The sequence below is a fragment of the Pseudorca crassidens genome, chromosome 7 (assembly GCF_039906515.1).
Source record: "Pseudorca crassidens isolate mPseCra1 chromosome 7, mPseCra1.hap1, whole genome shotgun sequence".
NCBI classification, from domain to species: domain Eukaryota; kingdom Metazoa; phylum Chordata; class Mammalia; order Artiodactyla; family Delphinidae; genus Pseudorca; species Pseudorca crassidens.
Genome location: NC_090302.1, coordinates 56,768,168 through 56,791,707, shown reverse-complemented (window position 1 = coordinate 56,791,707; position 23,540 = coordinate 56,768,168). Strand labels below are relative to the sequence as shown.

At 43.8% G+C, this 23,540-nt stretch overlaps 1 protein-coding gene across 2 annotated transcripts in view; it reads left to right on the top strand.

The window, feature by feature from the left end:
• Nucleotides 1-15,348: 15,348 nt before the first annotated feature.
• Nucleotides 15,349-23,540, top strand: part of GLDC (glycine decarboxylase) — a 98,665-nt gene continuing 90,473 nt past the window's right edge. For both annotated transcript variants that reach the window (XM_067744335.1, XM_067744334.1), the window contains exons 1-2: nt 15,349-15,821; nt 16,363-16,441. In XM_067744335.1, the coding sequence (XP_067600436.1) occupies nt 15,567-15,821; nt 16,363-16,441 (334 nt within the window). In that variant the 5' untranslated portion in view covers nt 15,349-15,566. The remainder of the gene's footprint in view (nt 15,822-16,362; nt 16,442-23,540) is intronic.

The window sequence follows — 23,540 nt, the reverse complement described above, 5'->3', positions numbered from 1 at the left end:
CTGCTCCCTAACAATTCTTATTTATTATTGCAGATAAAATTTAGACCTATTGGTAAAGTGCCAAAAATTACTATTGGATTTTCATTAGACTTCAGTTAAACCTATATGTTATTTTGTGTAGAAGTGATCATTTTTACTATATTTAGGTTTTCCACACAGGATTGTCTTATGTCTCATTACTTTTTTTTCAATTTAAAAAATTTTTATTGGAGTATAGTTGTATGTCTCATTATTTATTGAAATATTATTCAATGTCTTAGTAAAGTTTTATGTTTTTATAATTTAAATCTTGAATATTTAGTGTTAAGATTATCCCTACTATTTTATCATTTGCTATTATGAATGCAATTTTTTTCTCATTGTATTTTCTAAGTGATCACTGCTAATGTAAAGGAAAAGGTATTGAAACTCTTATTAGATGTCACTTATTAGTTCAAATTACTTTCAACTGATTATTTTGATTTTTATAAGTACTGTAGTAGTTTACAAGTAATGAAATTTGACTCCTCCTATCCAAACCTTAATGAAGTTTCAAGCTTTAATACAAGGGCTGTGGTTTCCAAAATAATATTAAATAAACATGTTGATTGTGGGCTTCCTTGCTTATTTCTAGATTTGTTTGATAATCATTTGTGGTGTTGACTCTTTTGACTGAACTTATATGTTTAATAGGAATGCTCCATATATATCATATTTACACATCATCTAAAGCTGTGTTCAAGGCACAAAAGAGGACTAACTTGAATCAACATTAGATGTTTTCTTCTAGGCATAAGAATGTGGCGGTCTTTACTGAGTTGGGATAGTGACAAATGAAAACTGTATGTTCCTAAGGCACTCATGTCACTTAACTCCATGGTAAAGTTTGGCTACTTTCCTTCTTCTAGATTTCGGCTACTTTCCTTCTTCTAGATTTCTAAATATGTAAGATCTCAACATAAAGTCTCTCAGTCAGGAGCTGTTTGACATCAGGCAGTTCAAATCAACCATGCAGACAGCAATTGGAACCTGTGCAGAAACTATCGGCCACAAGGAATTACTCCCCCAAATCATGGTTGTAACGAAGTTTAGGTATGCTGGCTTAACTTGCAAGAGCGTATCCATCAGTGTTCAAGGAGGAAAACAAATCACTCTGGGCCTTTCAAGCAAAGAATCAAATGTTTACGTTGGGCTTTCCTGGTGGCGCAGTGGTTAAGAATCCGCCTGCCAATGCAGGGGACAGAGGTTCCAGCCCTGGTCTGGGAAGATCCCACATGCCACAGAGCAACTAAGCCCATGTGCCACAACTACTGAGCCTGCGCTCTAGAGCCCACGAGCCACAACTACTGAGCCCAAGTGCCACAACTGTTGCAGCCCGCACACCTAGAGCCCATGCTCTGCAACAAGAGAAGCCACCGCAGTGAGAAACCTGTGCCCTGCAACGAAGAGTAGCCCCTGCTCGCCACTAGAGAAAGCCTGCATGCAGCAACAAAGACCCAACACAGCCAAAATAAATAAATAAATAAAATAAAATAAAATAGAATTTAAAAGAATCAGGTGTTTATAACACTGAAGAAGAAGAAGGAGACTTACCTGGTGGCACAGTGGTTAAGAATCTGCCTGCCAATGCAGGGGACACGGGTTCAATCCCTGGTCTGGGAAGATCCCACATGCCGCAGAGCAACTAAGCCTGTGCGCCACAACTACTGAAGCCTGCGTACCCTACAACCTGTGCGCCACAACTGCTGAGTCCATGCAGCTCAACTACTGAAGCTCCCATGCTCTAGGGCCCGCGTGCTGCGACTACTGAAGCCCACGCACCTAGAGCCCGTGCTCTGCAAAGAGAAGCCACCACAGTGAGAAGACTGTGCACTGCAATGAAGAGTAGCACCCGCTCGCCACAACTAGAGAAAGCCCACGCACAGCAATGAAGACCCAATGCAGCCAAAAATAAATAAAATTAAAAATAAAAATTAATTGACTAATATTAAAAAAATAATGAATTGACTAAAGATTTAAAAAAAAAAGGAGAGGAAGTCAGGGGAACCTGCCACTGGCTTCCAGGTTTGCACTGTTGCTCTGGTCCTACAAATCACTAAGTTGTGGCTGCCACACAGGTCAGGAAATCACAGGAACTAGCCACCAGCTGACATCGCTGCTTTGTTGCAGAGAGGCGAGTGACTAACAGTGGAATGCCTGTGTTCATTACAGCAATCCACATCTGCCTCATCCCACACACCTGCCCACTCCACCAGAGGAAGAAAGACATGGCTTCTACCTCTCTTCTGCCTTACAAATATTGCATGAGTGTATCTTGTGCTGCCTGTAAATGGCATCCAGGATCCTGTAGACAACAGGGTCTGAGAAATACAGTTCCAAGATTCCAGCATTTGTGATATAGAGAAGAGCTTAGAAGGGAGTGAGAATGCATCTTGGATTAAAAAAGAAAAGAAAAGAAAAGGGGCTTCCCTGATGGCGCAGTGGTTGAGAGTCCGCCTGCCGATGCGGGGGACGCGGGTTCGTGCTGAGGTCCGGGAAGACCCCACATGCTGCGGAGCGGCTGGGCCCGTAAGCCACGGCCGCTGAGCCTGCGCGTCCGGAACCTGTGCTTCGCAACGGGAGAGGCCACGGTGGTGAGAGGCCCGCATACCGCAAAAAAAAAGAAAAAAAAGCAGTCTATCTCTTCGGCTTCTCAGCAGCCATACAGTGCTTTCTATCTATAGTTCAGCAAACAACAACAGCAAAAATTCCTTCTAATTTTATGCAACTACCCCTTATACAAAGAAAAGCATGCCCACCTTTTCTCGGAAGGGGACAACAAAAGTCTCATCAGCCACTATACTATTTCTGAGTGATATTTCTTATTTAGTCATAATCCTCCTTTGATAATCTGTACATACTGGACTAATTTGTAACATTAACTGCCACCAAATTCTTTATATAAAATAATACGGAAAGGGGAAAGGAAAAACATAGGTTGGTAAATAAAGTATATACATAACAAAGCATGGAAAAGCATACATAGGAACTTCACCTTGTTTCTGCAACTGGTCATCAGACTATAACGTATTATAACCTCCTTCATCCACTACCTATATCCTGTTCTCTATTTCTGTGACCGTGGCTGGTCACAGTTCTCTACCAGTAGTGAGATGACCAAAATCTCCATTTCTGAAGGGTCTGAGCTCTTACTGGCCCTGTTTCTGTTGGGTTGTTATAGTTTTTTATTATATTTTAGCCACTGGACATGGAAGTACTAAGAGGTGCTTTAGAAAATACCCAGAATTCTGGGATTTCCCTCTTGGCGCAGTGGTTAAGAATCCGCCTGCCAAGGCAGGGGACACGGGTTCGAGCCCTGGTCTGGGAAGATCTCACATGCCACAGAGCAACTAAGCCCATGCACCACAACTACTGAGCCTGTGCTCTAGAGCCCGCAAGCTACAACTACTGAGCCCGCGAGCCACAGCTACTGAAGCCTGCACACCTAGAGCCTGTGCTCTGCAACAAGAGAAGCCACCGCAATGAGAAGCCCTTGCACCGCAATGAAGAGTAGCCCCCACTCACCACAACTAGAGAAAACCCGCGTGCAGCAACAAGGACCCAGCGTAGCCAAAAACAAACAAATAATAAATAAATAAATTAATTAATTAAAAAACCGAAAATACCCAGAATTCTAGATATATTCCTTATTCCTAATGTGAAGCAATAAACATATTTTCCATTTATAATTAGCATCAATTACCCCTTCTTTGCTTGTGGATTCAGTGGCATGAAGAGCCCCAAATGTCCAGGTGGCAGTCTTAACTTCTAGTTCAGTGGGATCATTGTTTTTATTTCTTGGAAAAACATTCCTTTTTTTAGAACTAAGTTATCTAAACCAACAGAGCCAATAACTCTGGAATGAGGATAATCCCATATTGTTAATCCCATATTGTTAAACCCATATTTAATTCTGTGGCCATTTTCAACATGAGCTCATTGAGCAAGCGCTGGAGTGGTTGGGGAATGATCCTGGCTCATATACAGAATCTGTTGTCTTGTCCACTTGATTATTGGAGGCCTTGTCTGCAGTTGGTGCTCTTTGGTGGATGTTTACATGGAATGCTAACATCTTCTCATTCTGTGCTATTCGGAGAGGTAGAACCACATGCATCTCTCCTTATCACTAATCCTCTGGTCTAGTTGTGCAACAAAAACCGTTATCCACAAACCATTAGCCCTTATCCCAGAGTCAGTGATATCTGTTTTTCTAGACATCTCTCTTTCCAAATGAACTGTTTCAAGTTCTGCCCATTTGGAGGATTTCTCTTCCCTGTGGTCCTTCAGGGCAATCCTTAAGTGGGATTATATCATAGTTCTGTAGTAATTTCTTTTGGCTTGTGTCAAATATCATGAAGATATCATGAAATATCATGCTTTAGCCCATCTTCCCCTGGATGATGGAATGGTTACCATTCCACTTGACGAAGGAGTGCTGCTGGGCATTCCCAGCTTTAAATATTGGTGTGTCAGATAACATCCAGTTCATGGTGGGCATAATAGATCATACCCTCAATGATCAGGCATGGCTTTGCTTCAAAGCCTATGGGTCTACTCCATGATTCTCCCATTAGTGCTTACCAGAGTCTCCATATAGCATCGTTATGTGCCACAGACAGACCACCACTGGATTTACTGGGTCATGAGTCCCAAGTATTAGACCAGCGTGTTTTTCCTTTTTCTTTGGCTCCACTCAAAACCGTCAACTTTATGGGTAAATGAGTTGGAGCAGTATAAGAAATGTGGCACATGCTGCCTCCAAAATCCAAAAAGGCCCACTTATCATCGTGCCTCTTTCTTAGTGATAGGGTGTTTAACATGCACAAAATTCTTTCACTTTGAAGTGGGTAGCCCAAGAGGACTAAGACCACTGGAGCCCTAGAAACTTAACTGAGGTAGTGGATTCCTGAATTTTCATGAGGTTTATCTCCCATTTTGTGGCATGTGTCTTCCAATGCATCAAGCAAACTTGCTACATGCTGCTCACCAGGTCCTTCAAACACTGTGTCCTGTGGAAGAGCAAGACAATCACAGTCCTAGTGGAGGGACTTCCCTGGTGATGCAGTGGTTAAGAATCCACCTGCCAACGCAGGGGACATGGGTTTGAGCCCTGGTCTGGGAAGATCCCACATGCAACGGAGCAACTAAGCCCCTGCGCCACAACTACTGAGCCTGCACTCTAGAGCTCTCGAGGTACAACTACGGAAGCCCATGCACCTAGAGCCCGTGCTCTGCAACAAGAGAAGCCATTGCAATGAGAAGCCCGCGCACTGCAATGAAGAGTAGCCCCCCCGAACGCCTCAACTAGAAAAAAGCCCACGCAGGGCAACCAAGACCCAATGCAGCCAAAAATAAATAAATAAAATAAATAAATTTATTTTTTAAAAAAAGTCCTAGCAGATTAGAACATGACACAAAGTTGAGGAGCTGACACAGCCCTGTGGGAAGACAGGCAGGTGTACTGCTTCTGCTGACAGATGAAGTAAAGTGCTTCTGGTGGTCTTTACTAATTGGTATAGGGAAAAAATAGTCTGCCCAGATTAATAGCAGTACACCAGATGCAAGTGGCTATGTTAATCTGCTCCAGTAATCAGTAAAAGCAGATCCAATTGGAATCCCTACCTGAATACATTTTCATAATCCATTATCAAGCTCTAAAATCATGTCCTGCACATATCAAGCAGAAGAGTTGAAAGAGATATGAATCAGACTTATGCTCCTGGAAAAAAATGGAGTTAGATGTACTTTTACTTATTTCTCCTCCTAATTATAACTAAAATCCTTGGTTGAAATACTTAAAGCACCTATCATAAGACTCTGAAAGGTTGGGGAAAAGAAGGTGGCCTGGCCAGGCCCTTTGGGACTTGAAAACTGGCCCAGCAGTGAGCTTCATGAGATTTATATTTTGCCTCCTGTATATCCAGGCCTCAGTGCAAGGGAATCCTGCTCCCACTAGCCAAAGGAATGGGAAAACAGTGACTCTTCAGGACAAAACCCATACTACTCCAGGTAAACACCATGAAAAAAGCCACATGCATCCCCATTGTCACTATTTCTGGCCAAGCCTGTGGGATGGAGCCCTGTCAACATTGCCCAGCCTGCACCAACACAAGCAGACGCAGCTATCCCCTAACCTGGCGCTACAGAGACTGTGGGGGGGTGCATTCTTGACCGTCGCTGCCCTACACTAAGTGAACAGCTGCAAAAAGGCAACGTGCTGCTCCTTCCCAACTAGTGACTGGGTGAGAATTAGACGAGAGAACTGGAAAGCAGGATTCTTTAAATCTGTGTATGAAGTCCTGCACATACCTTTGAGCAGACCATCCACGAGGTTGACCGTAATCAACACAGCAAACTGAACTATGTGTGGACTAGTGCCCAGGTTTCAGTTTGGCTTCTGGGTCACACCCAAGTAGGGCAGACCAGAATAGCAATGCAAAGGCTTTGAAAATGAATTAACACTTGAAACATAGCCCACAAATGTGGGCCAGGACATGCATTTTGAACCTAAACAGTTTGACTGCCTTCTAAGATGTAAGACCTAAATAGGAACCAGAGACTCATAATATTCAAAATGTCCTGGATACAATGCAAAATTACTCATCATATCAAGAACAAGGGAAATCCTCAACATGAATGAGAGCTATAAAGAGGAACTAAATGGAAATTTTAGAACTGAAAAATACCAATGAATAAATAAATAATAAATCAATGGCTGGGCTTGACAGCAGAATGGAAAAGACAGAAGAAAGAATCAGTGGAGTTGAAGGTAGAGAAATAACAGTTACCCAGTCTGAACAACAGAGAGAAAACGGGGAAAAAAAAAAAACATGAGCAGAGCCTCAGGGACATAGGAGACTCTAACAAAAGATCTAACATTCATGTCATTGAAGTCCCAGAAGGAGAAGAGAAAAAGAGGGAAGGGCCACAGAAAGAAATAATGTCAGGAAATTTCCCAAATTTGGCAAAAAATACAAGCCTACATATTTAAGAAGCTTAGTACTATGGACTGAATTGTGCTCCCCATCCCCAAATTCATATGTTGAAGCCCTAACCCCAATATGATTATATTTGGGGAGAGGGCTTTTAGGAGGTAATTAAAGTTAAATGAAGTCATAAGGGTGGGTTCCTAATCCATTAGGATTGGTGGCCTTATAAGAAGAGGAAGAGCTTTCTCTCTTTCTTTCTCTCTCTCTTTCTCGTTCTCCTTGTGCACACACCAAAGAAAGTCCAGGTAAGGACACAGCAGGAAGGGATCCATCTGCAATCCAGAAAGAGAGCCTTCACCAGAACTGAATTGGCTGGCACTTTGATCTTGGATTTTCCAGCCTCCAGAAATAAATTTCTGTTGTGTCTACCTCATTCATGGAATTTCAGTGTGGCAGCTCAAGCTGACTAAGACACTGAGAAAACCTCAAATAAGATAAACCTGAAGAAATCCATGCCAAGACACATCATAGTCAAACTTCTGAATACTAAAGACAAAGAAAAGTGCTGAAAGAAGCAAAAGAGAAATGACATTTTACCTATAGGGGGTAAAAGATTTGAATGATATGATTTCTCATCAGAAACCATGGAGGCCAGAAAGAAGTGGCACACATTTTTCAAGTGCTGAAAGAAAAGAACTGTTGACTCAGAATATTATATCTTGTGAAAATATCTTTCAGGAATGAAGGAGAAATCAAGTCATTCTCAGATGAAAGAAAACTGAGAATTAGATGCCAGCCTTTAAAAAAAAAAGACTGAAGGAAGTTCCCTAAACAAAAAGAAAATGATAAAAGAAGCATTCTTGGAACATTAGAAGGGAAGAAGAAACAATGGAAAGAACAAAAATATAGATAATGTCTTCTTGCTATGAATTCCCTCAATTTTTGTCTAAGAAAGTATCCTTCACTTTTTTTTTTTTTTTTTTTTTTGGCTGTGTTGCTGAGTGCAGGCTTTCTCTAGTTGTCGAGAGTGGGGGCTACTCTTCATTGTGGTGTGCGGGCTTCTCATTGTGATGGCTTCTCTTGTGCAGAGCATGGGCTCTAGGTGCGTGGGCTTCAGTAGTTGCAGCACGTGGGCTCAGTAGCTGTGGCGCATGGGCTTAGTTGCTCCATGGCATGTGGGATCTTCCCGAACCAGGGCTTGAACCCATGTCCCCTGCATTGGCAGGCAGATACTTAACCACTCACTGTGCCACCAGGGAAGTCCTATCCTTCACATTTTAAAAAAACTTATTTATTTATTTTGTTTATTTATTTTTGGCTGCACTGGATCTTTGTTGCTGCATGCAGGCTTTCCCTAGTTGGCATCGAGCAGGGGCTACTCTTTGTTGTGGTGCGTGGGCTTCTCATTGTGGTGGCTTCTCTTGTTGCAGAGCACAGGCTCTAGGTGTGTGGGCTTCAGTAGTTGTGGTACATGGGCTTAGTTGCTCCGTGGCATGTGGGATCTAAGTTCCCTGACCAGGGATTGAACCTGTGTCCCCTGCATTGGCTTTTTTAAAAAAAATTATTTTATTTATTTTTTATACAGCAAGTTCTTATTAGTTATCCATTTTATACATATTAATGTATACATGTCAATCCCAATCTCCCAATTCATCCCACCCCACCCCCACCCCCTGCCACTTTCCCCCCTTGGTGTCCTTACGTTTGTTCTCTACATCTGTGTCTCTATTTCTGCCCTGCAAACTGGTTCATCTGTACCATTTTGGCAGGTGGATTCTTAACCACTGCATCTCCAGGGAAGTCCCTATCCTTCACTTTTTTTAAAAAATAAATTTATTTATTTATTTATTTTTGGCTGTGTTGGGTCTTCGTTTCTGTGCGAGGGCTTTCTCTAGTTGCATTGAGCGGGGGCTACTCTTCATCGCATCGCGGTGCGTGAGCCTCTCACTATCGTGGCCTCTCTTGTTGCGGAGCACAGGCTCCAGACGCACAGGCTCAGTAGTTATGGCTCACGGGCCCATGTGAGCCCGCGGCATGTGGGATCCTCCCAGAGCAGGGCTCGAACCCGTGTCCCCTGCATTGGCAGGCAGACAACCACTGCGCCACCAGGGAAGTCCCTCTATCAGAACTTTTAACGTGTTATTTTAACATAGTTACTTGAAATTTCTTGTAGAATCATTCCAACACCTGTATCATATGCATGTTTGGTTCTGATGATTTTTGTCTCTTCAAACTGTTTTTCTTGACTTTTTGCATGCCTTGTAATTTTTGTTGAAAGCCCAATGTGCTGTGTTGGGTATTAGGAACTGAGGTAAATAGGGCTTTAATATGAGATCTATGTTAATTTGGCTAGAGCTGGGCTGTGTTTAATATTGCCTGTTTAGTTCTTTTTATTGTAGCCCTGTTTATGTGGTGGTATATTGTGGAGGAAAGGAAGTGTTTCCTAATGTTCTAATTAAATATTAGTGTTTTTGTGGGCCTATGTCTCGGACTATGAACTTCCAAGTGTTTCTCCAGTGATAAAGCTCCCTCACTCCCACCCCTGCCCCATACTTCTTTCCCTGGTTGCAGAGTTCCCAGTCTACTTCCTTGAAGCACTAAACACTTGTGACTTTTTTTTTCCCTCATTATGTAAGACCAGAAGGCTGGAGGGGGATAGAGTGGAAGGAATTCCCTTCTCCAGCTGGGATAAAGCTCTGGTAAAGTCCTTTCCTTTGCAGAGTACGTCTTTGTCATAAAGAAGACTCTGGGCATATTTCACAGTGATTACTCATTCTCTTCCCCTACCAGTGCTATGAGGAGATATTTCTTGGATCTTCACCCTAACTATGGTACGGCTTCTGGGGGTAAAACCCAAGAAAGTGTGAGAGCCTCACTAAGACTGTAGTTCCCAGGAGTTTTAAATTAGTCTCCTTTAAATTAGTCCACACTCAGCATCCAGCAATTCATCATAATTACCATTATGTGTTCCTACCTGTTTCGGGCTCCAGTGGCTTCTGCTCTAGGTAATCAGATCTTGGCTGTGATTCTTTGTATGAGCCTGTCTCATCAGATTTCAAGGTGGCATTTTACCCTGCAATGTCAGTTTTCAGATGTGTGCAAAAGTTATTGATTTTTCATTTGTTTACCTTTTTCTTGTTGTAAGGACAGGAGTGATGACTTCCTTGCTCTTTTTTTTTTTTTTTTTTGCGGTACGCGGGCCTCTCACCGATGTGGCCTCTCCCGTTGCAGAGCACAGACTCCGGATGCGCAGGCTCAGCGGCCATGGCTCATGGGCACAGCCGCTCCGCGGCATGTGGGATCCTCCCAGACCAGGGCACGAACCCGTGTCCCCTGCATCGGCAGGCTGACTCTCAGCCACTGCGCCACCAGGGAAGCCCGACTTCCTTGCTCTTTACATAGTGGAACTGAAACCAGAAATCCCAAATCTCCATTTATATTCTAATCTTCATAACACCCCACTGTGATTTGTGGACTAGAATTATTTGGTTTGGATCTGCAGAGTTTAGCATTATCTTAGGACAAGGTTCTAATAATCCACCCAAAGTCTGGATATTTTCTTTCATTGATATATTAGTCAGAGTTCTCTAGAGGAACAGAATCAATAGTATACATACACTCTCTCTTTCTCTCAATGTATACACATATATATATATATATTAGTCTCTCTCTCTCTCTTTCTCTTTGGAATTGGTTCATGAAATTACAGAGGCTGGTGAGTCCAAAATCTGCACTAGCAGGCTTGCAGGCTGGAGGCTTAGAGAAGAGCCAGTGCTGCAGTTCAAGTCCAAAGGCTATTAGGGTACAACTAATGTTGCAGTTCAAGTCCAAAGGCTGTCTACTGCGTAATTCCCCCTTGCTCAGTGGAGATCCATCTTGTGTTCTAGTCAGGGCTTCAACTGATTAGTTTAGGCCCACCCACTTTATGGTGGGCAATCTGCCTTACTCAAAGTCAACTGATTTAAATCTTTAATCCAAAAGCATTCTCACAGAAACATCCAGAATAATGTTTGACCTCATATCTGGGCACTGTGGCCCAGGCAAAATTGATATATAAGATTAACCATCACACTTGGTAAATGACCACAAGTATCTTTGGGAGAGTTTAGGAGGAAGATTTATAGTATATACTTATAGCAGGGCCATAAGATCTTTTCTCAAGGATTCTTTCTTAAGATCCCCATCATCTAAGATGCTCTGGGTCTATGAAACCAGCTAAAGTAAGAGAACTAGTTGAGCAACTGGGTCTCTCCATTTGGGTGACATATCAAAGTTTGGTTCACCAGATTAAGTAAGATTTTCATGGGCTGCTCATTAATTAGTGAACACCAAAGATCCCTGTGGATCAAGCCTGATTACCTCTCTAACTCTGCTGTGCATTATAGCAACCTTACTCACTGTTCCCTGTTTTCTAGTGTTGCCACTGGCCTCTACCACTTTGGAACTCCATCATTACCATTGAAATCAGGGAGCCCATTTCAACAGTGGCATCTTCCACCATCATCTCACACATGCAGACATAAAGTACAGAGCTTTTCAAGAATAATGCTGATCCTCTTGAACCAGTGGATTTCTTTTGGTGAAGATATTGTCCTCTGTGTCTTACTGAGGAATACACTGAAAGGGTTGAAGAGTGTGTTGCACATGATGAATGCAACACTCTTATCTTACCAAGTCTTTGATTTTTTTTCTTTCTTTCTTTTTTTTTCTTTTTTGGTCACATGGCTTGTGGGCTCTTAGTTCCCCGACTAGGGATTGAACCTGGGAACTCAGCAGTGAAAGCACGGAGTCCTAACCACTGGACTACCAGGGAATTCCCTCTCACCAAGTCTTTGGATCCTTTCTTCTCTATTAAACCAAGGAAGTTTAGTATCTTAACCTAATTTAATGAAGGCCATTATTGAGTCTGATTTCAGTCAACCAACTCAGCAGACCCTTAGAGCCACTCCTGACTTATTGAGTTAATACACTAAATCCAGAATCTCTAGTGCTGCAAACACACAAATCACTTCAATATTATATTCCTTCTTCCTTGGTTAGAACCCACTCCTACACAGGAATCCTCCAGTGCCAATGTACATTAGCAATGTCTTGCAATTATTTCCCTGTGTAAGCTTCTCCTCTGGTGTCAGACATCTTATTCACTTTCCTAGGGTATGCTGCAATCTGACTCTGGCTGTGGATCTAGAGGTAAAGAAGAATTGGCATACCTTTGCAAGATTAATTCTTTTTTTTGGCTGTGCTGTGTGGCATGCAGGATCTTAGTTCCTCGACCAGGGATCGAACCCATGCCCCCTGCATTGGGAGTGTGGAGTCTTAACCACTGGACCACCAGGGAAGTCCCTGAAAGTTTAATTTTTCAGTGAAGCCATTACAGGCTCTTCAAGCAAGGGATGGCCAGCATCTCAGAGAGGGGAGAAGGGACTGCTTCAAGTGGCAAGGGGAACTCAGTGGGATTTGAGGATTCAAGATAATTAAGGGCTTCCCTGGTGGCACAGTGGTTAAGAATCCGCCTGTCAATGCAGGGGACATGGGTTCGAGCCCTGGTTCGGGAAGATCCCACATGCCACAGAGCAACTAAGCCCGTGCACCACAACTACTAAGCCTGTGCTCCAGAGCCCGTGTGCCACAACTACTGAAGCCCGCGTGCCTAGAGCCCATGCTCCTCAATAAGAGAAGCCACAACAATGAGAAGCCCACACACCGTAACGAAGAGTAGCCCCTGCTTGCCGCAACTAGAGAAAGCCCGCGCCCAGCAAAAAAGACCCAACACAGCCAAAAATAAATAAATTTAAAAAAAAGCTAATTAAATTCAACCCAAACTACGAAGATGTCCCCATTCCAAATCTTAGGGTTTTTTTTTTTTGGTTTTCTTATCATATCTCCCCTTTTTTTTTGTTGTTTTTTACATCTTTATTGGAGTATAATTGCTTTACAATGGTGTGTTAGTTTCTGCTCCATAACAAAGCGAATCAGCCATATATATACACATGTTCCCATATGTCTTCCCTCTTGTGTCTCCCTCCCTCCCACCCTCCCTATCCCACCCCTCCAGGCTTTCACAAAGCACCGAGCTGATCTCCCTGTGCTATGCGGCGGCTTCCCACTAGCTATCTACCTTACGTTTGGTAGGGTTTTAAATTAATCCCAAGCTTTCACATATGAGTCCTAATAAAGCTGTGGATTCAACTTGTATGATAATTTGACAATCAGCTGGATCAAACATTGGGTCTGACTTGTAAATACCTTCTCCCTGCAGCTACAGAAGTTATAGAGCATTGAAGCTCTCTAGTTCTTTGAGCTGTCATTTTATTCGGTAAACTCTCCTGGGCATTCAAAAGCCACTAGCACTCTCTATAGTCCTTGTAGGCATCATTCCCACCAGAAGGGTCTAACTTAGCAACTATTTGGTCTAGCAAAGACCTTTCTTCAATAAGCAATTTATTCCCCACTGATAATTTAAGTAACTCTTTCCATTTCATGCCTAAGACTATCATGATCTCATTCTCCACTAGTGATAATGTTATCACTGTCTTCAAACAGAATTGGGTCAGATAGCTAATCCATTTAAGCTTTAAGATTACTATCTTAAAGCTACTATTGGCCTCAGTTACAATCTTTGTTAAGGTTTATTTAGGAAAACAAACAAAACACTCAAAATATTTCAAGCATAGCTGGATTAAAGTGCCAGGAATAGGTGCATCTAAAATCAGTGGAAGGACTGGAAGAGCAAGAGACAGGGTAGATAGAATACCACCATCTTCAGGTCAACCACTGAAGCTCTAGTCCAGGACAGTGAGAAATTCCTGCTGCCTGCTAGGTTGGAAAACCACAGGACATTTCCATTGATGGACACAGCTGCCTTGCTGTACCAACATGGATGGCTGGTAAAGAAGCGCTTCATGTCTGCTGCCACCCATGCATCTGTCTGCTGCTGTCAGAGAAATAAGAAAATGGTTTCCACTTTTATTCCATTTTCCAGTTCTCACACAAGAGTATCTTGTTGACAGAAGACTAATAACATTCAGAACTCTGGAGCCAATCTTGGAATTATAGTTCTCTTGCTTCCAGTTCCTGTGATACACAGAAAAAGAATAGTCAGGAATGGGGAATAAATGCACATTTCTCCCCCTCCCCCCATGGCCTCTAGCACTGAGGATATCTCCCAACTTTTATGAAGGCTGTAATTTCAATTCCAAATGGATGAAAAGCTGTTCAGAGACATTCCACCCAGCCATTCTAGCTCACCACTCACCCCCGCCTGCCATACAAACATTTTGCCTACTGCTTTTTTTTTTTTTTTTTTGCGGTACGTGGGCCTCTCACTGTTGTGGCCTCTCCCGTTGCGGAGCACAGGCTCCGGACGCGCAGGCTCAGCGGCCATGGCTCACGGGCCCAGCCGCTCCGCGGCATGTGGGATCTTCCCAGACCGGGGCACGAACCTGTGTTCCCTGCATCGGCAGGCGGACTCTCAACCACTGCGCCACCAGGGAAGCCCCCTTACTGCTTTTTATTTTATACTTTCTTGCCTCTCTGCCTAGTCTCTGTGCCTGTCAGCTACAGAACCCAGAGTGTGCAGAAAATGATTGAAGGAGGAAGCTTAGAGGAGGAGAAAGAGGACACCTTCTGTTTTTCCTAGTGTTAGTACACCTAATGGTCTGCTGATTTCTGTCCTTCTCTCTTCCTCATATTAGAATGACAGTGGGAATATTGAAAGTTCATTCTTGATAAAAATCTCAAGAGATAACTAGAGAGATTAGATTTCAAAAATATCCAGGTATAAATAATTTTCCAACTAAAATAACAGTGCAAAATGTATACCTTTGTATCTTTTGCATTTTTATACCACACACCTGCGGGGGGGCGTGGGTGGGGGAAGGAGAGAGAGAGAGAGAGAGAGAGAGAGCTCAAGGCTAGTGTTATGGCAGTGCTTTCAATGCATAATCTCTTTTTAAATCCCATCCAGCGGTATGAGATGCGGAAACCTAAACTCAGAGATTGGGCAACTCGCTCATGATCCTACAACTATATAATAACTCTCATCTGTGCATATTGGTTTCCATGAGATATGACAGGAAAGATACCCTAAAATTAATGGAGACTATCCAACTATTTGAGTCTGGCTTCTCTGTTGGAATCCTCTTCCATCTCAGCTGAATTCCCCAGGCACTACGCCCGTGGCCTCTGGCACGGAGCGCATGGAGCGCCCCCGCCCCGCGTCAACCAGAGATGGAGTAGGAGTAATTGAGAATGGAAGGCTCCGGGAGAGGAGCAGAGGGCCTGAGGAGGGGGTAGGGAAAGGGGGCGGGGGGCGGGGTCTACCCCGCCCCCGCCCTTCCGTTCACTCCCATTGGCCGAGCGTTTCCTGGCCGTATCCCACTGCCCACCCCCAGAACGACGCTTAAAGTGTGCGAAGCAGGTGCCTCGAGTGGAGTAACAACTTTGCGCGCGTGTCCGGGCTCAGCGCGGCACCCATTCATTGCTTCTGACCATCCATCCGTCCCTTCGGTCATCCAGCGGGGAGGGGCTCCAGCCACCCGGGGACAGCCGCTACCCAGGGGACCGCGACCAGAAGAGGAGCCGAAAGCGTAGCTGACCCTCGCCGGCCCGACCACCACCATGCAGACGTGCGCCAGGGCCTGGGGACTGCGTCTGGGTTGCAGAGTCGGGGGCGGCCGCCGCCTGGCTGGAGGCGCGGGGCCTCGTTGGGCGCCGTGCGGCCGTGACAGCAGTAGCGGCGGCGGGGATAGTGGCGGGGCTGGGGCCTCGCGCCTCCTCGAGCGCCTCCTGCCCAGACACGACGACTTTGCTAGGAGGCATATCGGCCCCGGGGACAAAGACCAGAGGGAGATGCTACAGGCCCTGGGGCTGGCGGTAAGGACCCCAACCCGGCCCTCAGAGGCCTCACCCTGCGCCGCCCGGGTTCTGCCCGTACGGCCTCCCGGCCCCCGCCAGGAGCTCTGCTTCGCTCCGCGTGGGACCCGCACCCTGGCCCGGGGCCCCTGGTGTGGGAGCGAGCACGCGCGCTCGGTCTGCGTGCCCCAGCCTGCTCCCACCAGGTTACTTTCTCCTCCACCCGCTCTTCGCGCCTCAAAACCGTATATTTTTCAACCTAAGTCGCCCTGCAGATGAGCTCTCACTTTGCAAGAGAAGGACCTTCTGATTTATCCGATTATCTCCGGTTGCCCACTGAAATCCAGCCCGAAGTGGCCGAATCACTACCCCGACTCATTATTAATTTTCTCCAGTGATTTTTGGTTTGTTCAAAGTTGTTCTTTTTAGAAAGAAACCCTAATTAGACAATTTAAATGAAGTTTCCCACAAGCCTTTGTAGATGCAAAATGCAGAGGTGACTTTTAACTGAGAAGCAATTTCCTCTGCCTTTAGTGTTCACGGACTTGCGTTTTAATTTTAGAGCATTGATGAACTGATCGAGAAGACCGTCCCCGCCAGCATCCGCTTGAAAAGACCCTTGAAAATGGATGACCCAGTCTGTAAGTGACCGGGAGATTCCGCTTGCTCTGGCCTATTTGTCTTCTATGGTCTTTGAAAGTCCAGCTGTGGGTTAGGATTGCTCAGGAGGGAGAATGTTTATGAAAATAAATCAGCGTTGGGTACCGCACGGGGCGGAAGAGGGTGGAATAATTCAGTTCTTTATCTCAGCGTGGAGACAGCAAACTTCCCAGGGGAAGGCAGTGCACAAACACGTGTAGAGGACTCCCAACTTTCCAGGCACCTGTCCCAGGCCATGGTTCTCCCATCCTTTGGCTTGAGAGGTGTCATCACTTCTCTGCAGATCAAGATACTCAGAAGGGAAAAGGAATTGCCTACAGTCATGCAAACAGGGGAGTGACAAAAATAGGAAACCCAGACATCTGGCCTCCTACCCCAAGTTTCTTTATACCACAGTAGCTTCAGATTGTTCTCTCTCACATCCAAATTTTACTATTTATACCTACTGAAAGGCAGCAGTACTTTTAAAGCTTGAATGATTTTTATAGAGAAACAGAAATAAGATTCATGCTTGATTAAGAAATCTTAGTTTAACCATAGACTCTCTTAGAATTTTATTATTTTTATTTATTTTTTATTTATTTTTAAAATTCAAACAGAAAGAGAATTTTATTTTATATTTAAAATATTTTTAATGGTCTGAAGATTATTTGACTTCCATGGGCTGAGCACGAATCCACAAAAAATTAAAGGCAAATAGGCAGAGCTGAAGAGCTTTTTTTTTTTTTTCTTATAAACAGGAAAGAATTCTCATGGTTTTGAATCATAAAAATGCTATCTCTTACTTCTGGAGTCAAGTGAAGAGAAGACAATTGGTTTATTTTACGTTTTAGAACAGAAAGGATATGTGGAAGGCAAGCTTTATTTTGTTTTAAAGTATAGAACTTGAGATATGAAGCAGGTCCAGCTCCAGCTGGCTGATGCTGTAACTCAGGGTGTGCTGAGGGCTGCTCCCTTTGTTAGTTTCAAATCTGAACCATTTCCCCTGACAGCAGGGACCTTGTTCATAGAAGAAAATATGCGCTTTTTGTCCAATTGAACTGACTGAGACTTGGGGATAGCTGGAAGCCTTATCTGCTTAAGGTTTAGGAAATCAGAATCCTGATTAATTGAATGTTTACAGTGAAGAGTTATATATTTTTGAAGCAAGCCATCGGTGAATATTTGAATAAGTAAAAGCCCTCCTGAGACTTTCAAAGTCAGGACATGTTAGGTCAGCCCTTTTACCATATACTCTAAAATAAAATGTTCCTGAAGAACATTAGCATCTAGGAACCATGTCAAAGCTATCTAGCCTTTTTTAGTTCAGGTGCTTGTTTCCAGCTGACTAATTTGAACCTTGGGGGATTCCATTTCTCCTCCTCTCCTCTTTAGAAGCAGACTTCTGATAAGTAATTTGCAATTTAAGTGTAAACTTTAAACCCAGCTTCTGTGAGACTTGGGGCCGGTTCCATCTGGTTAGTCTGAGGTGACTCAGAAAATATTGCACAGTCAGGAGTCCCCCGTTGCCCTGAAGTGGGCTGGCTCTCCAGCAAAGCTTGCTACTTGGAAGTGAGCTGGGGGCGGAAATGGGGGGGAGGGGGAGGGGGAGGGGGAGGTGGTCGTGGGCAGCACAGAAGGCATCAGTGTTTTCATCTGAGGTGTGCACACGTCATGGGTAATGAACGTGTTCCACGTGAGGAGAGCAAATTGGTACAGGTAACCTCTAGCAGAAGCATTTTCATTTAACAGTGGAGCAGCATTATCCAAACTTGGTTTCACGTGAATGCTGAATGCCTGTGTTCTACTGTAGTCAGAGGAATTCTAGACCAAATATTTGTTCACTGCATACAGAGAAAACTAATAAGAGCTAGTTAGATGAGTCTTAAATCCCTCATTGCTAAGGAAAAAGAAGATTGTGAGAGCTGTAGCAGCATGGAGATACTTGGGTTAGTGCTTATGCATAACTTTATAATCTCAAATCTTTATGTAGTGCTTACCATGTGCTGGGCACTTTTTAAAGTGTATTTCATGTATTAATTTAATCCTTATTACAACCCGGAGGGGTAACTACCATTCACAACTCTGTTTTAAAGATGAAGAAACCATGGCATACAGAGGGTAAGAATCCTGCTCAAGGTCACCACTGGTAAGCGGTGAAGGCAGAATTCACCCCACACAGACCAGCTGCTGTTCACACTCCAGCCGTCAGTCTACATTGTCTTCGTTGTGTCCTCTGCAAGGGGGTGGGTGTATAAAGTAGAAAACTCCTGTCCTGACTCTTCCAGAGCATCCAGTTTACGGGTATGCACAAGGCCAATCACACTGGAATCACTCTGCCCCTTGCCAGCTGCCCTAGTGGAAATGCAGCGGCAGGCTGAGAGCACAGGTGTGAGAACACTCAGGCCTGCTGCCAGGGCGAGGGAAGGGATGACAAAAGTTCAGGACTAGGGCTGGGTATCGAAGGGTGGGTAGTTATGCTCTGCTGGACAAGGCTGGGGGAGACTGCTGGAGCTAAAGGGACCAGCTTGTACAGGACAGAGTGGCCCGACAGAGTCAGGGAGGTACAGAGGGTCCAGCTGTCCCGCAGGATGCTCCCCCTCCCCTTGGACACTTCAGGAAGTGCCTTGAAAGAATACCTTGATCATTAGTTGGCTTCACAGTAAACCATACTTTAGAGAAACAAGCAAAGATATTCAGTTCAAAACCCTGTCAGATTCATCTAGTCAAGTGAATTCTCCATCCCTCACTGACATACACAAAGAACAAAAAAAACTAGAAGGATATATGTCAGTGGGAACATTTGTTTCTCTGTATGGTGCCATTACGGATGATTTTAGATTTCTTTTTATTCCTTTGCTTTTTCTAGATTTTCTACAATAACTATGTATTTATTTTGTTATTAATACAAAATTTAAATACTTTATGAACCATGCCAATTGCTTTCGGCTATGATATGCCTCTCTGTATAGTATTTTCAGTGAAGCCATCTCAAGCGAACCAGACTGAACTAGCCTGTAAGTTCACAGAAGCAGGGTTTAAAGTTTACACAAAATTGCACATTGCTTATTGTGAGCATGCTTAGGAAGAGAGAGGAGACACTAAACCCTTTAATGTTCAAGTTATTCAACCAGAATTGACCGGCTGAGCTGTCAGAATGAGACTTTTGATGGTCTTGTGAGAACTTTGTATTCTAAGAGATATCGTTAGAGTGATCTTAATAAATGGTTAATGGAGGGCAGTGAGCAGAGGGAGGAGGTATTGTGTAACGCAGCTGCAGGTGGTGACTGTCACCCAGGTGGGGTTGGACACTCTTCCATTTTTTTTTTAAATTTTTGACAGCATTGGGTCTTCGTTGCTGCGTGCGGGCTTTCTCTAGTTGTGGTGAGTAGAGGCTGCTCTTCGTCGTGGTGCACGAGCTTCTCATGGCGGTGCCTTCTCTTGTTGAAGAGCACGGGCTCGGCGTGCGGACTTCAGCAGTTGCAGCACACGGGCTCAGTAGTTGGGGCACATGGGCCCTAGAACTCATGGGCTTCAGTAGTTGTGGTGTGTGGGCTCAGTAGTTGCAGTGCACAGGCTCAGTAGTTGCAGTGCGCAGGCTCAGTAGTTGTGGCTCGTGGGCTCTAGAGTGCAGGCTCAGTAGTTGTGGCACATGCTGTTAGCTGCTTTGCAACATATAGGATCTTCCCAGACCAGGTATTGAACCCGTGTCCCCTGCATTGGCAGGCAGATTGTTAACCACTGCGCCACCAGGGAAGTCCACGGGCACTCTTCTGAACTGACCCCAAGGACACCTACAGGGCAGTTGTTCCCCTGGCTGTGGGCGTCAATTATCTTTCAGCTGGATTAAGTCTGTTGTGAGATGCAACCTGTAAACTCTTCAGTCTCTGACAAATCTCTCCTTTGGCCATTCCTAGCTCCTTCAGTTCCCAGCACATATGAATTATTATTTCATCTTTAGGATAATTCCAATGGATTTTCATTATACAACTGTGGAAATAAATAAAGACCAGCCAAATGAGAAAAGCAAAGGCTGTTTATTCTGAACTTGCTCTAGGAGTCAGCCTTCTGCTTTGCAGAGGAGTGGGAAGACCTCATAGTGAAATAAAGGAAAGGCTTCAGGTGTGCCCTGTTGGCCTGGGCAAGCGGTAGGTGGGCCAATTCAAGCAGGGCTTCCTATGTGATTGGTTAGGGCTGCTTGTTTGGCTTTGTCTGGTTGGTCCTAAATTGGAAGCAGGGACCGAGAGTAGGGAAGCTGTCGGTTATTAATCAAGTCCTGGCCCTTCTGGGCCAATTGTTACAGAAGTTATCATTCATTTTCCTCCATTGTCACTGAAGATAGCAAAAGATGGCTTTCTGCAAGTCTAATCTGTAGCAGGCTGAGTTCAGAGGTGGTTTATTGTAGGTAAGGGGGTTGGTTTCCTGAGTAGGTTGCTGCAGGTTGTGGGTGAAAGTTCTGTGGTCTGGCTATTCCTTATTTATATGTTTAGACTCTCACAGCAGTCTGTTGTCCTTTTATTTTTGTCATAAATTCTTGTTAGGCAGACCCCTGCTGTTCTGACTGATACCTTGGACAGTCAACATATTGTCTAAATTGTAAGTGTTTATGGCTATTTAGTATAGGCGAGGAACTGTGAGGATAAATGTATGAAAAAACATAGTCACTATCCTCAAGGAGCTTACATCTTAACATAAATTGATTCAGAAAGTTAAAGTGTCCAAGATGTCATAAGAAACATGAATAAAATGCTGTGAGTGTACAGAAGTGATGTGAAATTGGATAGAAAAACAGGGATTTCTGAAAACAATGTGAAAAGTTGAGGTATATCTTTTCCTGTTAGAAACAAAGACAAAATCTTTACATTGACTATGTTTTCTTTGTGTGTAAATATGTTATTATAAGAAGGGAAAAACACAAAAAGGCAGCTCCTTCATTGAGAAAAAGAAAATGGCAAAATGCAATGTGTGAAGCATAATTATGGAATTATTTGAGTATTGTTATAGTCTCATCCTGGATGGAATCTTAATAGAATAATTATGCTGTCAATGATTTGGGGGATTCTGGAGTGTTTTCCAACACCACCGAGCAATTTTCAGTTCTCAGGGGACACCAACTGGTTGTCCTACGATTTAACTCACTTCTGATACTGTCTACCTGCATATAGCATCAGACCTCACAGATTAAGTCCCCCCAAACTGCCCCCACTTCAGGTGCCAATCACAAGTTAGGGTTTTCACCTGGGCTTCTGACCAACAAGCTATAAATTGGACCCCCTCCTCTGGTTCAATTAATTTTCTAGAGCAGCTCACAGAACACTAACATTTCCTTACATTTACTAGTTTATTATAAAGGATATTATAAGAGATACAGGTGAACAGCCAAATGAAGAGGTACGTAGGGTAGGGTCTGGATGTGTCCCAAGCACAGGAGCTTTTGCCCCCATGGAACTGGGGTGGGCCACTTTCCCAGCACAGGGATGTATTAGCCAGCCCAGAAGCTCATCAAATCTGCTGTTTTTATAGAGCTTATCCTGCAACCCCTCCCCCCTTCCTTTTCCCTGAGGTCAATTGGTGGGCCTGAAAGTTCCAGCCCTCTAATCACTTGGTCTTTTTGCTGACCAGCCACATCCTGAGGCTATTTAGGAACCCCACCCTAATCACTTTATTAGCAGATACTCAGGTGTGCTCAAAAGGACTTGAGTATGAATAACACAAGATACTCTTGTCACTCAGGAAATACCAAAGACCAGAGATATTTCTTATTATACTACAGGGATATTTCAGAAAAATATGTGGTGATATATCCTGATAAAAGTGGAGAGGTGAAAATATTTATTTTAAAAGAGATGAATCCTAAAATAAATTGTGATCAGTTTTTTCCCCTTCCTTTTGAAACTAGAACACCAAGTGAGAAATCTCAGTCTTTGTAAAGTATCATTTTTAAGCATTAAGATATTTTGAACTATCAATCTAAATAAGGATGTAAACTGAAACAAGCTCAAATTACCAGAAATTTGAGTTTATTTGGGAATAGCAGAGAAATTGCAATTTAGGAGACATGTGCTGTAGAAGCTGCAAACAAGTTACTGAGGGTCTGGGGCAGGTTGTGTTTTGGGCAGGGAGCACAAAGAGAGAGACATCCAGCCAGAACCCAGCCAGTAAGTTCATTGGCTTGAGTATGGAGAGATTCTTGGTGGATGTTCATTGGTCTGGAGATAAGTCTCAGTCTTCTGTAAATCAGGCGTTTACAGGAAATCAGTCTCTCAGTTCTTAAGTTCTGTTCTTCTGAGGGAGCATGTGTGAGGTTCTCCATTTCATATCCTTGGGTTCCTTTTTTTTTTTCTTAATAGTCCTTTTTCTGCTGATAGCACCTTATCTTCATTTGGCTGTATGAGTCTCATCCTTTTCCTCTTCAACTTTTATGTTTCTGCTGTCTCAAATTGTTCCTTTTTTTTTTTTTTTTTGTGGACGGACCACGTGGCTTGTGGGATCTGAGTTCCCCGACCAGGGATTGAACCTGGGCCACAACAGTGGCCACTAGGGAACTCCCCTTGGGTTCCATTTTGGATTGAAATCCTTTCACAGGACTTGCTTATTTTTTGACATGCAAGGATACAAACATGCTGACATATGGTGATGAGGGGCCAAATAGGTCATGTGATCGGGACAAAGAACTTAAAATATAAAACAACTTTTTCCTCTTCATCTTGTTAAAGGATCATGGAATTCATCCAGCACCATCAAAGATTTTATGTAAATGGAATTCTTTAACAATATTTTTAAAAATTGGCAAAGTTACTGTATTAGTTATCTCTTGCTTTATAAGAAATTACTACAAAACTGTGGCTTAAAACAACAATGAACATTTATTATCCTCACAGTTTCCGTGGGTCAAGAATCCAGGAGCAACTAAGCTAGGTGGTTCTGGCTGAGTCACTCATGAGGTTGTGGTCTCACGTTGGTGGACGCTCAACTAGGGCTGGAGGAGCCACTTCCAAGGTGGCTCATAAACATGGCTGGCAAGTTGGTGCTGGCTGTTAGTGGGAGGCCCTGGTGCCTCCTCACATGGGTCTATCCACAGACTGCTTGAGTGTCCTCACA